The sequence below is a fragment of the Gopherus flavomarginatus genome, chromosome 9 (assembly GCF_025201925.1).
Source record: "Gopherus flavomarginatus isolate rGopFla2 chromosome 9, rGopFla2.mat.asm, whole genome shotgun sequence".
In the NCBI taxonomy this organism is placed as follows: Eukaryota; Metazoa; Chordata; order Testudines; family Testudinidae; genus Gopherus; species Gopherus flavomarginatus.
Genome location: NC_066625.1, coordinates 66,836,565 through 66,852,597, shown reverse-complemented (window position 1 = coordinate 66,852,597; position 16,033 = coordinate 66,836,565). Strand labels below are relative to the sequence as shown.

General features: G+C 37.2%; 1 protein-coding gene across 5 annotated transcripts in view; it reads right to left on the bottom strand.

Moving 5' to 3' along the window:
* The window catches only part of ZNF280D (zinc finger protein 280D), a 130,306-nt gene that overhangs the window by 18,246 nt on the left and 96,027 nt on the right, over positions 1-16,033 (bottom strand). For all 5 annotated transcript variants that reach the window (XM_050967916.1, XM_050967912.1, XM_050967914.1 and 2 more), the window contains 10 exons: positions 15,557-15,666; positions 13,739-13,968; positions 9,132-9,289; positions 8,498-8,598; positions 8,243-8,389; positions 7,398-7,532; positions 5,777-6,024; positions 4,342-4,482; positions 2,083-2,145; positions 1,289-1,407 (listed from right to left, as the gene is read on the bottom strand). In XM_050967916.1, coding sequence (XP_050823873.1) covers positions 1,289-1,407; positions 2,083-2,145; positions 4,342-4,482; positions 5,777-6,024; positions 7,398-7,532; positions 8,243-8,389; positions 8,498-8,598; positions 9,132-9,289; positions 13,739-13,968; positions 15,557-15,666 — 1,452 coding nt within the window. The remainder of the gene's footprint in view (positions 1-1,288; positions 1,408-2,082; positions 2,146-4,341; positions 4,483-5,776; positions 6,025-7,397; positions 7,533-8,242; positions 8,390-8,497; positions 8,599-9,131; positions 9,290-13,738; positions 13,969-15,556; positions 15,667-16,033) is intronic.

Below are 16,033 nucleotides of genomic sequence, written 5' to 3'. Positions count from 1 at the left end.
CCGTGGCTGGGTCAGACCCACCCCCAGATTTCGCCCCTGGCTGAAGGAAGCTCTGCTAACTCCCATCCCCATCCCCCACTTCCTGCACCCATCACTCCTCAGCTGCAGGGGCAGGGATTCCTGTACAGGGAGCTGCTCCTCCATCTGCCCAACCCCTGTGCATCTAGACCCACTCAAACCTAGACCCTCCCACCGAGCCTCACCCGCCTGCACTCAGAAGCCCCCCATCTGAGAAGCCCCACTGCCCCTGCACCTGGACCACCCCACCGAGCCCCAACTGGGCCCCCCACACCCAGACCCCACCCCCACACTGAGCCCCAACCACCTTCACCTGGACCCCCTGCAGAGTCTCATTACCGCTGTATCCAGAACCGCTCCCAAGAAGTCCCTGTGCATCCAGATTCCCCCTGCACCTGGATCCCCCACTGAACTGCCCACACCCAGATTGCCCCACACAGAACCCTCTCGATCCACACTTGGATCCAGCTTTGCTGAGTGTGACGGCCCACATCTGGTGCACGTAGCACAGAGGGAAGGGCCCTGGGGTGTTTCTGGGGCAGGCCTGATCCTTTCACTGTGTCAGGGTTGGGTGCAGCCTCACTGCTAAGTCCGTATCCCGGGGGGAGTTGCACCATGATCTCCCACCTCTGTGCAGCCAGTGGCCTGTGCTCCCCAATGCCATGCTGGAGCCTCCACATTTATTTGAAAAATAAAATGTGCAGAATTTTGCAGAATTTTAAAATACTGTGTGCAGAATTTTTATTTTTTTTTGCATAGAATGCCCTCAGGAGTAACAAAGGAAACTTGCACAACACCTTCAAAAGATGAGCCTTGGAGCATAAATTAATAACTTTGCAAAACACTTAAAATCATGGACCGAAGAAAGGCACTGGCTTGATGGCATATTATAACAATCTATAACCCACTAACCACACCCCCATTCCTCTTCACTACTGGAAAGGTGTTAATGGACCACTTCACCTTGAACAACACATATTTCAAGGAACTAACTACTTACGCTAAACAATCTGTTCCACCTTCTATTTAGCTGTGACACTCAGAATACATTTCAAAGACCTGAACAACTGCTATATGTAAGTTTGAATGCTTGTCATTGTTACCAACAGAAGTTGGTCCAATAAAAGATATTACTTCACCCAACTTATCATAACAGATGAGCATTCATTTTGGGATGTAACTGTACAAGAACTACCAATAATGTGGTAGACTAAAATACTATATTATTAATAGTCAATATATAAAAATAAAATATACTATATGTACTTACCATTCTCTATAATAACTTGACAAGTATGAGTATGTCTTTCACTCAAATGTGTGGCCATCTTATCTAAGCCAGAAACATCAGTTAGGAAATCACAATTAAGACACACTACAGTAACACCCCTAAAAAGGGAAAAAAAAGAAAAGAAAAAAAAAAAAGTAAAAAGAGTGAGTAGTACAAGGCTATGAAAGATTTTCTTCTACTTGTGGCATATAAAGTTTGAGACTACGTGACGATCCAATGAAAATACAATGAACATGTACGTAATGTTTATGTAAATCATCATCATCTTTTTGTGCACTTAAGTATTTATTATTTGGGTAATTAATTAAGGTAGCATGTAGGGGCCCTAGCCATATACCAGGACCCCACTGTGGTCAGCACTGTACAAACATAATAAAAAGAAAGTCAAAGAAGTATTACCCATTATTAGAACTTTTATTTGAGAATTCCAAGCATTATAGATAGCAGGTGCGTGACAGGAAGTTCTTCTTTTTAAAATTTGACAGAGATGGGGAATAAGGGTGGAAGAGACATGTGGATAGTTGCTTTATGTATCTGCAGCTACATTAAACATTATTAGTTCTCCCACAAGCAGCTTCACTTCCCCTGCATAAACATTTTCACTTCCATGCTACTTCCAACTTGTGGCAATCCACAAGATCAAGAGTTCCAAAGTTTGAACCTCAAATACAGGCCTTATATATAATATCAACTAAGCGACTAGACAGGTATAAGAGTGTATATTAAAAAAAGAATGTAACAAAGAATAATTTGCAACTGAAAATAAGAGTTACCTCAGTTCTTCTGAATGCTTCTTATAGATCCAAAATCTTTTACTTGGACGAGCACTATGAAAACTACAGAGAAAATATAATTTAAACTATTTTTCTATATAGAGGGCAAGTCTTTTTGAGTGTAGTATTCCACATAACTACACTGTAAATGGTACTGCAAGTTGCCTATTGCAAGACATGAAAATAAAGGCCTTTTATTGTCTGTCCATGTACTGTTCTAAGGTAGTAAATTTGGTACATAAGAGTTTACAGGTTCATGCATCTCATTCCCTGTTCAAAATATTGAAATACTACACCAACATCTTTAAAACATAACTAGCTGTTACATATTTTCAGGATTAGACAACCAGTTAAATAAGTATGTCTTTATCCTTTTCAAGGTATCCGTTCAGTAAACTTTTAAGTACTTTTTGAGGAATGTAATTTTTGGACAAAAAAACATTTCAGTCATGATTAGCTGAAGTACTATGAAGTTTAATTTTCAGGATACAATCACTTACTATCATAATATGGCAATAGCATAGCATTGTCTTTGAATAACTAGTTTGAATTTTTGTGTTTGTACATAAACAAGTAGTAAGTCATTTGTGAAAATAGATAAAACAGCCTGAGAATATATTCTTGACTTTTAAAGTTTTAACTATTATTTTGATGTTTCACACTAATTACAATAAGCTGTATATTTGTTCTCAGTATCAGTATTTCAGTTTGCTCTGGCTCCACTATGGTTCGAAACAAGGCATCATTTATGGACTATACTCAATAGGTTTAAACAACAGCTTAATAAATGTGTATATATGAGATCTGACTTCATATGTAAGACAAACTAAAGCCACAAGATAGCTATACAGCTGCTGGTTGCTAGCACAGAAGGTTCTCCTATTAACTAACCAGAAACCAGCAAGTTTGTAACATGATACATCACTTCACCCAAAAACTCAAATGGACAGTGACACCACAACATGTCTGTGTGTTTATGTAGGCACAGGCATGTCTACATACGTACACACAAAATGCTAAAACATTAAGATTGAGAGTCAAGCACTCAGTTAGAATATGCCAGAATTTAAAGTTGCCTAGGCAAGCTTAACTCATTCTGATTGTGCGCATGCATTATATAGTCCTTAATTATATATATGATTACATTTTTTTCACAGGACCCCTGCCTCATTCATTGCACGGAATGAACAGTGCTCATTTAATGAGCAGCTATTTAACATTTTGATTTACCCTCATTGTATGTGAGGTCCCATCAGGCCGCCTGGGAAGTGGGGGGGGGGGGGGCAGAAGTGGGCCAAATTGCCCTAGGCCCTCCCCACGAGAGATTTTCGGGGCCCCTGTAGCAGGGTCCTTCAGTCGCTCTGGGGGCCCCGGAAAACCTCTCGCAAGGCCCAGGCCCCCGGAACTTCTTCCGCTCTGGGTCTTTGGCAGTGGGGGGTCCCTGGGTCCCATGCCTTATTTACTGCACCACTATTCAAACACTGCACTAAATACAGAATTATTAATTTTCTCATGGGCTTTTCTATCACAATCATCACTGTAGTATCTGACTGTTTCACAAACATCAATGAATTTATCTTCACATTACCTCTGTGAGATAAGGCAGTATTATTTTACAGATGCAGAACAGAGGCACAGAGAGAATAGGGTCAAAAAAGTATCCACTAATTTTGGATGGCCAATTTTAGACACCTACGGCCTGATTTTTCAGAGAACGTCTCATTATATAGCAATGTGTATGTTTAAAGCACAGATCCCATAGACTTCAGTTGTAGCTGTGACTGAACTGCACTTTTTCAATTCAAACACTAGGGTCTTGAGGTGAGTGGCTAGAAAATGAGGAACAAAGGATTACTGATCACCTCTGAAAACTTTGGTTTAAGTTACTTGCCCAGCCTCACATAAGAATTCTGTGGCAGAGATAGAGGCAGGGATAGAACCCAGTTCTCCGGGGTGTCATTTCACTGCCTCAACCATGAAACCATTTTTTCTCTTCCTGCAATACCATGCCTCACTCTATACAAAGGGTCCTGCTTATAGCCTGAGGAGTTCTTTTATAGCAAGTACCAGGGCAGTGGATTTAGCCACACATCTGTCATTAATATTGCTTTGAAAATCTAAGCCTATAGTTTTCCTCAGTTCTATGAAACAAATACAAGATACAGCTCACAGAAACAGTTAACATAAATTATATATAGGTAAAGAAAAATATTTTATAATATCCATGACTATAATTATCAAAATTTGAAGAGTGCTCACCTCATCATATGATTCACATAGGCTTTGCTGCAGCTAGTATTGTATCTGCATAAGCTGCAATGGACATATGCTGGAAAGTGACTTGCGAAATCTTTTATTTCTGAGTAACATTCAATGCATTTATGAACTCCCAAACGATACCTATAGTAATACAAATGAACCAAATATTGTTAGTGTTAATACATTAAGGGGACATACTTAATATATTTAAAAGATCTTATTTTAAAGCCTCAACAGCATTGGTTTGACTAGTAAAATGAAGGTCTTTTTAACAATGTGTTGACTGAGTAATGATTTTAAACACCATTTAGTACCTAGCGTAGACAGTTTAACACCTTTAAAAAATGTTAGCTGGTCATGGTAGAGCCTGTATACAAAGTATTGTTTAAATTTATATTAGCTCATACTTCTTAAAAACACTCAAGAAATTTTTTCCCCTCTAATTACAGTGTCATTCCGATCTTAAAACTTACTCAAAGGTTATCTGCAAAGGACTTTTAAGTAAGTTATTTGCCTGCTCTTTGCTTCTCTTTAAAAAAGGATTGGGGCTCTCCTCTGAGATGTCTTCCCAACCCATCCACCCCCAAAATACCCCACAAACTTTGCAGAAAAATTAAATGAAGGAAATTAAGTCTGGTCCTCCCTAATTTTGTTGGAGGCCCAGTTGGATGTCCTGAAGCATATCTGTTGTGAGGTTTAGTACCTCAATTGAAGAAGCAGGATTGTTAATCTTTAACAAAGGCATTCTGTATCCAAAATGTTATTCATTGAACTTAAATAGCTATTAAAAAAGGTTTTATACAATCAAACTAAAGATCCTCTCTTCTCAATAGCTTAGCTTTCAATCTCTTGACTCTTCTTGAACAATTTCATTACATCTCCAGTCACCAGAGTGCCATCTAGGACAGACAAGACCTGAATTCCTAATTTTAAAAATAAACAGGAAAAACAAACAAACAAAACCTTAAAAACCCTACAAACAAAATGATTTCTTTGTAACCTCATAAAGAAACTAAAAGGAACACAAGCACAGCTGTAATTCCCTTTGCAGGTCATGTTTAATAGACTCTACCTGGAGACTCAGTATTTCGACAAAACATGATTTTGTACAGTGACCCAGTGAAAAGTCTAAATTTTGTAGGAAATTAGTACTTTTCACATCATCTGTCCTGCTCGTCCATTGCCAGGAAGTCTGTTGCTAACAAAACAACAAATCACATGGGGAAGAATAAAGATAAAAATAACATCAAGATATTGGTATGCAAATATCAAGATACAAGCGTCTTTCTTATGAACCTGCAATTCCTGCCAAACTCAACCATGTCACAAATCTCCTGTGTTCCAATAAGGTTTATCTTCATGAACTGATCTTTAACTACTTTTTGTAAGTATGTTCAAAATATACTTTAGAACAGTATTAACTGAAAGATTTTACCTTAGATTATGCAATGCTGTATTGGCAACTTTTTTTTTTTTGCTGCTGCTGCTGCTGCTAGTAAATGTGTTTTGCTTCTTCTGTACAGTTGATGATTTTAATTTTGATTTATTTGTATTAGATTTCTTGTGATTTTTAGTGTTTGTATTTTTAGTTTTGGGAGATAACTGAAATGTGGAGGTGCTTGTACTAAAAGATGTGGCAGATGTTCCAGATTGAAGAGGTCCAACAGAAGCTCGAATAGTAACCTAGGAACATGAAATAATATGGGCACTTTATTTTTATAACACTGTAAAAATTAATGACACCAATTAGAGAGTTATATTTAAATTTTTGAAATGCCCATTTCTATAACTTAGGCAATGTTTTCATTTGCCTTGTATATTTTGTTCATATCCCTGCTGTATAAAACAAATAAAGCAGTTTACTGTCAGGAAAATTTTGCTAAACATGGAACAAATATATAGAATCCTATTCAATAAGATATATGTTGAAAAATATGACTTTCAACTGACACGGAACAGAAGCTATACCCCAAATAGTTTACTAATTTTCAGCAAAAAAGGGGGCATCCAATAGGTAACAGCAGAAAATTCTAAAGTAAGCAAGCAGAACGTTTACTACTTAAGTCTTAAACCCATGAAATCTTTGGATAATTGAATGCATTATCACAGAGGACTGAAGTCTGACCTGCACATTTACTGGGGGAAAAAAAAGTACTTCATAATTTGCAAAGCAACTATCACAATTATGAGTTCTCCTACAGGGACTCAAATGACAGTGTGGTCAAGCTGGTCAATTTCCAACAGACCAGCTACTTCACAGACATGCCAAGTCCACGGGTTTTCCTCATAGGACTATGGATCTCAAACCCTTTTAGAAGTCTGTACAAAAAAACTCTAATTTACAGGGAAATCTTGTGCTGATTGACTACTTGTCACTCATTCTATTTTTTCCTTGAGGAAAGGCAACCAAATGAGGTGACGATCCACACGCTGATGAACAGGAAGATTCCCTCAGCACATATAGCAAGAAGAGCTCTCTTCATCCCCCTTCAAACATGGGTCTGGAAAACTCTTATAGATCTCTGTGCTCCGGAAAGAGTTCTAACTAGGAAGAAGCAACTTTTGCGCCCTTGCTGGCTGCTGCTCTTCCCCAATATGGCCCCATAAGTTGAGAAAGGGTCAAATATTCTCAACCACTGATCGCATCCTCTCTATAGCCAATATGCTGAAGCCCTCACTTTTCTCCAAGAAAGTGAGGGAGGGAAGAGATGGGAAAAACGGGACCCTCAGCTCAGGAAAGCAGCAGGACAGACTTCTTTTAAAAAGTGGGAGTGGGGCTCTTATCAATTGTGTGCGTTGGGGTGCACAGACATGTGCGGGGAAAGCACAGTCCTGTATAAATTATGAAGATGGGAGGCAGAATTAAATAATCCGCTTTGAGGGATGGTGTAAAATTGATTGCTTTGAGCAGGGAAGATTCCCTCCTTTCCCAACTCCTCAGTATCTCCCACCTAAAATCCAGTCCTCTCATCTCCTTCTCTCTAAGTAGGCTCTCTCCATTCCTCTGGTCAGGTAACTTTTTCTTTTTTTCTCCTTTATATGAAGTAAAAACTTACTTTAGTTCCAGGAGGCAATCCCTCTAATTGCTTAGGTTTCCTGAATGTCCGGTGATGCTGAGTCTTGTGATCTGTTTTTTCTTTGCATGTCAAAAATTGCAATCTGCACTTCGTACAACGGTATATTCCTTTTTTCTTTTAAAAATGGAAGACAATTTACAGTAAGCAGGAATCTTCTAATCAACTGAAACTGCCATCCTAGTATGTCTCAAGCAATAATGACCTAAATCTTACTTTAACAAGTCACTCTTAATAAGCCTAAAACCCATAATACTGCATAACAAACCACAAAATGAACATGTGTACAGTGCTTTAAAATGCAAAGCAATACAAAAGCACGATGTATCAGTAACATCTAGATTACCAGTTCAATGAAATTACAAATAAAAGGTAACTATAATCCTGCATCTGGTTCGACAAGAGTTAGTGTGTGTTTTGTCACTGATTTCAAGAGGATGTCAGTATGACATATCTAAGCAAAGAAATGACACGTATTCTTTCATAGAATGTGCTGAGGTTTTTTAATAGTTTTTTAATATTATTGCTAACACAAGTTACACAAAGAACTCCTCACACATCAATATACTGGGGACATCTACCAATGGAATCCAATAGTGTACTTAAAAGAATTCAAAAGAAATGGCCGAAAGCTTTATATGATAAATATTTTCTCTTATTAGTACATTTACCTCCAGTATTTTAAAACATAACTCTTCTCAATGGTCACACAATCAATTAAGCTATTTTTATGTGGAAAAATGTACATTAGCATATTACTAAGTTACGTTTTGCTTTTTTGGTCACATTTCTATATCATGAAGAGACAAAAATTAATAGCTACTTACCTGATGCCTCATATAATGATGCATGTATGGTGCTCCAATTTTAATAACTTTGAGGCAAAATGGACAAAGCAAATGTTTTGTGTTTTCATGTACAGTTCTAAAATGGGTTTCTACATCTGAAAAAGCTGATGATCTGTAACTGCACACCTAGAAACAAAAATGTAATTTAATCTCATGAGATCTTATGTTGACTTCTTTGCTGAAAATTTTCTAAGGAAAAAAATAGGTGTTTTAATACTGAACACTCTGAGGTACCTGGCAAACATATGGCATTTCACCTGGCTTATGATTGTCCTTCATATGTTGCAGAAGAACTTGTTCTGTTTCAAAGGATAATTCACAGATTTTACAAATAGCTGAAAAAGAGCAGAAAATAATCAAAATGCATTAATTGGAGTTTGGGGGAAGAAATAGCGTATTGTGCGTGTGTAAACTGGTATGTACATATATATATATATAAAATGAAATTGACACATATAGAAGTATTAAAGTAATAAAGATGAGACAAACTGCAGATTTATTTTGCTTCTGAAACTTGCTTCAAGAGTCTGCAGTCAGGATTTCCTGTTGTGATGCACTGTCTTTTAAAATAAAAGAAATCTGGCAATGGAGAGCCCAATTCTATTAATTTTTGTTGTTGTTTTTAAATCCAGACTGAAACAGTAATCTTTCAAACAATCTGAACAAAAGCTGGTAACTGAACATGGTAACTAAAAACTGATAAACTGGCTGATCAACTACTCTCTAACCTCAGTACTTATTCTCCCCTTTTAAAAAAAACAAAAACAAAAAACAATGGTTTCCTGCATCTTTATTTGCAAGTTACAAATCAGCAAATAGCTAAAATTGTTAAGAACACAATGATTAAACACAAAGAGAACAAACTTACTAGATGATTCATAAGGGGTGTGTGTACTTTCAATGTGACACTGCAGCTGGAAAGGTGTGGGAAACTGACGATAACAGTGCTGGCAGGTGGTGTGGCTTTCCCAACTTTCACTGCTCTGCTTCTCAAGCTCTAAGTGGTGTTTCATGTGGTTCATAAACCTATTAAAGATAGAGAACAGGTGCACAAGCTAAGTTTAAACAAAAAAACATACTTGACAAATTTGACATGAAGTATGTGAAGTGGAAAACACTGTTGAATAGGAGCACTTTTCAAGTGAATTCTAACGAGACTTATAGTTCGTATGATTTCTAAATTGTCAAAAATTTCATAAATGGAAGATACAAATAAAAAAACCAAACCTATCAACAGATTAACCGAAAGATATCCTGAATGTTAAATTAAAAATGCACTATCATCTCAAATATACTCCACTATTGGGAGTTTACAGTATTATGCCATGTTTGCTTACAGTTATGCCAGACTATGTCAGAGGGACAAGGTGGGTGAGGTAATACCTTTTATTGAACCAACTTCTGTTGGTGAGAGAAACATACTCTCAAGCTGACAAAGAGCTCTTCTTCAGGTTACTGTCAGGCCCCCATACCTGAAGGTGATCTGAAGAAGAGCTCTTTGTAAGCTTGAAAGTATGTTTCTCTCATCAACAGAAGTTGGTGCAATAAAAGATATTACCTCACCCACCTTGTCTCGCTAATATCTTGGTACCAATACAACAACAACACTGCATGTAACAACATGCAGGATGCTTTCCAAATTTCAAGAAAGGACAGTCCCTGCTACAAAGAGTTTATAATCTAATGAAGGGAAACAAATAAAACAAAATAAACAATCTTTGCACAAGTCAACTCAATTCACTCCAAGCAACGTAGCAGAAGTGAGTTTTAAAGAGTGACTGAAACAAGGACAGGGCAGAGGCCCTGCAAAGGAGCACAGGGTGACTATACCTTATATAAGGGATTCCCTCCACACAGGCATATTGTAGGAGTCATGTCCCTGAGTATGCTGTCATGAAACCTTGTGGAGTAACAGGGGGGCACAGAACCATCCCTTTCTACTTTCAGGAGTTTTATTTAGAGATCAGCTTTAAAGTACAGGGAGGAGGTTGGCATGTTATTCTTTATACATACAGTAGAATCTCAGAGTTATGAACACCAGAGTTACGAACTGACCAGTCAATCACACACTTCATTTGGAACCAGAATTACACAATCAGGCAGCAGCAGACACCCTTCTTTCTCCCGCAAAAAGCAAATACAGTACAGCACTGTGTTAAACGTAAACTACTAAAAAAAGGAGGGGAGCAGCATTTTTCTTCTGCATAGTAAATTTTAAAAGCTGTATTAAGTCAGCGTTCAGAGTTAGGAACAATCTGCATTCCTGAGCTGTTCGTAACTCTGAGGTTCTACTGTGCCCCCTTTTTCTTCTTTCATGGGCCTTCACAAAACTCTACTGTAGGAGACTTGCTACCTGAGGAATACTGAGGAGACCAGCTAGTCACTGAGGGTGAAGTTTGCAAAAACTAGAAGAGTGGCAAATAATGACAAGAACAGGTCAGTTTTACAGAGTGAGCTAGATCACTTCGTAAGATGGTCTCACTTGAACAATCTGTGTTTTAATACAGCCAAATGCAAGGTCACATCTATAAACAAAAAAATGTAGGTCACACTAAGGCCTGGTCTACACTACGCGTTTATACCGAATTTAGCAGCGTTAAACCGAATTAACCCTGCACCCGTCCACATAACTAAGCCCTTAATATCGATATAAAGGACTCTTAATACCGATATCTGAAATCCTCCCCGACGAGGGGAGTAGCGCTGAAATCAGTATTGCCATGTCGGATTAGGGTTAGTGTGGCTGCAATTCGACGGTATTGGCCTCTGGACGGTATCCCACAGTGTAACGCTCCGGAAATCGATGCTAGCCTCGGTATATGGACGCACACCGCCGAATTAATGCGCTCAGTGTGGCCACGTGCACTCGACTTTATACAGTCTGTTTTAAAAAAACAGTTTCTGTAAAATCGGAACAGCCCTGTAGTGTAGACATATCCTTACACATAGGGGACTGTATTTTCGAATGCCTGTCTCTGAAAAATCATCATGATGCATAACCAATTGAACATGACCTCCTAGTGTGATGTGGTTGTTAAGACCGCTAACAAGATCCTTAGATGTATAAGCAGGGGAATATTGAGTAGAAATAGGTAGGTGATATTACTAATGGATAATACTTGCATGAGCCCATTACTAAAATACTGTGTCTCACTCTGGTCCACACTTGAAAATGGATGTTGACAAGATGGAAAGGGCTCAGAAAAGAGCTAAGAAAAGAGCTACAAGAACAATTCAAGGTCTGGAAAATCTGTATTATAGTAAAAGATTAAAGAAGATTAATCTATGTAGTTTATCCAAGAAAAGGTTAAGAGATTACTTGATTATAGTCTATAACAACATATAAGGGGAGAAGATTTCTACAGTGCTCTTTAATCTAGCAGATAAAGGCATAACAAGATCCCATGGCTGGAAACATAAGATAGATAAATTCTGATTAAATTGTAAAATGCAAATTACAGTGAGAATTGTTAACCATTGGAAAAGCTTGCCTATGGATGTGGCAGACCCACACATTTGATGATGGCACCAGCATGCTCTGAAACAGAGATTCCCTTCATACCAATTGCTCATCCACAAAGCGGTAAGGGGAAATTTCTAAGGCACCAGTCCAACAGATCCTACAGAAGAGTAGCTGGGGTACAACATTAATGTCATCTGACATCATGTCCACCAGAGTCTACAGAAGGTGAAGGTTTCTGGTGCTTTAGCTATGCAACTTCAGGAAATTAGCTGCATTTTTGACCAACTAGAAAGTCAATGTCAAGGCAGCACTCTTTAGACCTGTACAATAGTAATACAAATAACAAGAAGGCTTGACTGTGGTTTAGGCACTATGGTCACATAAATCAATTATTAAAACAGAAAATGTAATAAGGAATAATGAAGGGTTACAGGACAGAGTCAACAAAAGAATATTGGCAACTTCTGACTTTACCATGAATCAAGAGATAATAAGGAGAGTAGCAGTCAGCAACAGAGTGAGTCGACAGTGACAGGATACTTCCTTGACTAATCAGAATGATGACTAGGAAGAGTCTAGAGAGGCCTGAATACTGGTGATTGGAGGGCACAGCTCCCAGCACCTCTGAGGACCAAGAAACTTTGAGAGCTAAGGGAATGTTAGACTGTTTCATGATAGAAGCACAAGCCCCAAGAAGAGGAATCCATTAGCTAGTGTATCTTTGTAAGAGACCCAATACGTTCACTTAAAAGAAAATAATCTACTAAAATATTTTGTCACCAATTAAGTTTATTGGTAAGTCAAATACTGTAAATCAACTAAACAAAATATTAAATATTGTAAACTAACAATATCTTTTTAAAATGAAAATAGTCTTATATGTAATACTACTTATAGACTATTTCCAAGATGAGCTAAAAGAGGCTTTTATTTTTATAGTAAAACTATTATGCACAGAAAAAAACAAACAACTTTCTTCAACCCACATCAAATACTGTTTACAGTTTTTAAAGATAAATGAAAGGAAGGAAATGCCATAGCCAACAGCAGCTATCAAATCATGAGAGCAAACCCTTTGAAGGTCTGACAGCATACAATATTTTCCAGCTGCTTAAAAGATAAATTACTAGTAGTTTTATTTGTGAGTTAGCTTTTAAGTGTGTGTAATAGCAATTTTAATGCCTGCATTTATAAGAACCTTTTGTTTTATTTAACAATATGTGTTTAATGTTATCACAAGCCTGTTCATTCAAAACTTGCAGACTATGCCCTTTGAAGGCTCAGTCCATTTTTCAGTTTTACATTTTGCTACATCAGCTTCCCTTACAGGCGTCTTATGAAAAAGAACTACGACCTTAGCTGCCAAAGCAATTGTGATACAAACTCGCCTACCTATTGAAACAGCTTATGAAAGCTTTTTGTTGCATTTGAAAGTAAAGTTATTCCATCAAAAAAACAGTTTGTGTACTGGTTACATCACTACCAATTACTCACCGTGGACCCCTAAAGGGAATTATACTGAAATCTACTGTTAACGTCATCAATCTGGATGGCAAATTGTAAAAAGGTAATGTGCTGCTCTTACAACTTCCATACTACCACAACCAGACTCATTGAAGCATACAATACTCTTTATCTTGGAAGTATTAAAATTAGCCATTCTAATTTGTTCCAAACATACACATGTAGTGAAAAATGAATTAAGTTTTACTTTACACTGAAGTAACTTTATAGCAGTGTTTCCCAAACTTGGGAAGCCACTTGTGTAGGGAAAGCCCCTGGCGGGCCAGGTCAATTTGTTTACCTGCCCCGTCCGCAGTTCCAGGCGATCGCAGCTCCCACTGGCCGCGGTTTGCTGCTCCAGGCCAATGGGAGCTGCTGGAAGCGGTGTGGGCCGAGGGACATACTGGCATCTTTACATTCCAGATACAATTGTGACTACGTGACTTTTAATTTTGTCTTTGTTACTAACGTGTAGTATCAAGCAGTTATAGAAGTGAATGTTTAGATACCTTATGTTATTTTTAAGAACTTTCAAACAGCTGAAGCACTTAAAAGTTGTATGAGTCTTCTGTTCCTGTTGTACCCGCTGGACATCACCTTCATGCTTTCCATAATAAAAGTCATTAACTAACATGATCAATTTTCCTTTCTCAGATTCAGCAGTCTTACTTGGTGTATTTGAACATTCTGTTTTGGACATTCCCAGAAAGAAGTTATTTACCATATCTGGACAACAATACTGAAAAAGAGACACAAGTCTAAGTTACCAAATTGCACTAAAAATGCTATCCTTGCTATACCTGCATTTCTATTTCCATTACTTTGGGACATGTTCTCACTTTGCTCTTACATCTATGTCTATTCTGGATGGTATCTGCTCTTGTGTTATTCCAAATACAAAAATACATAAGGATAGGATTTAGATAATAAACACCAAGTATTTTAAAATACCAACAAAGGGTTTTTTCTTTTACGTTAATATGACTACTATAAATCACAAGTCAGAATTACTACCTTGTTTTATATGTTGATTAAAAAATATTCTGAAATGTAAGCACAATTCAAATTTCTCCAATCTTCATTTTATTAATTAGAACACTATTCTCCCTCCTAACCTTAAATTTAAGCTGAGTAAAACAGCTGCTTTGTTAAACAAAATATTTGTAATCATGAGTTTGTTGACAACTATAAGGAAAGTTGTATTTATTTTTTTAAATTTGACTCTCTCTTAAAAATATCTGTATATATAAAACACCAATGTGCTGAATTGATTAGAGCAGATAATTGATAGTAAAGACATCAAAGTTCTTTCCCAGCTCCATGAATGAATTTAGAATATGCAAAGTCATCTACCATCCATGGACTCTGCTTCCCTATCTAAAATAGAGATAATGTTTACATAGCTAACAGAAGTATTGCAAAACTTAATGTTTAGAAAGAACTTTTGAGTTCTTCAGACAGAAGGTGCTATATTGCTGTCCAACAGGAAACAAATTTGGAATGCTTCCGAGGACAACTTTTGCTAAACAACATGCTTTGCTGCGTAGTACTAACTTCTCTGACCCCAGTTTGTGATAAGCTTATTTCCTGTTGTAGGTGAAATGACAGTCCTTGATATATTTATCCCACTAGGTTAACTGAAGATGTATTTTATTCATAAAAATGTGTAAGTTAATAAAACCAAACAAACTCACTTTCTTCAACAGTATCTTTCAGCACTAAATTCTCCAAATCATGTTAACTTTTCTCTAACAAAATGATAACGAATGGATCAAAACTGCAAAGGTGCAATTGAGTATCTATACATTTCTGAGAGGAGGAGAGGAAAAGAGAGTCATTTTCTCTCTTTTGTAAACAGCATCTTTTTTATTTTGCACTGTTCCTGGCCCATGAAGGGGGTCATATTTTGCCTGTACAAATAGTAATTCGTAGGCATTTAGGGTTTAATTCTTCAAGAGCCTGAACTCCTGTTGCATGGGAGTTGAGGATCATCAACACTATACATGAGGTGCTAAGACCTTCATAGAACTGGGCTACACATCCTATTAGGTTTTTATTTACACATGACAAAGCAAGTGTGCACTTTTCAAAAGGACCAAGAACAATGAAAAAACAGGTGAAAATTAATCTCATTTTACTAATTTTTTTTTCATTCGTCTTTGCTCATGGGTGTGAAAAACATTCAGCACCTCAGAGAATGGGCCCATGATGAAAATATCCAGAGTGCAGAATATCTGTAACTTGTCATAAAAATGTGACCAGTTATGCAACTTTCTTTAATCTCAAAATGTTTGTAATTACTTTTCACAAATACAAAAAACTTTTACCTTCATGTGATTTTTTAAAGGATCCATAAGATTGAAGTGAATATTGCATTTTGGACAAGCTCGTGGAAAAGGTGCTCCATTTTTAACATTGCTTGATGTAGTATTAGTACCTGTAAAAAGTGAAGTGTACGTTAGGACTCCAAATTTACAGTCCATCACAAGAGTAATTATGACAAAAAGTTTTAGAAATCCAGAAAAATACATGGTTTTAAAATGAAATCTATTACAACTTAGGTGAAAGCGGTGGCTGCAATTAAAGATTGAATTCCAACTGCCATTATAATTATCCTTTCATTTTCAAATTCTTTTTGGTGACAACTTGCACACAATATTACTCCATGTCTAAAAGTACTCCAAGAGTGGAAGAGATAACAAGAGATAGATGATCTACCTATCTAAGGTCCTTATGCAGCGCTACTGCAGTGATTTTAAGACAGCATTTAGAATTTTTGTTTTCATTTTGAGAGCATCAATTCA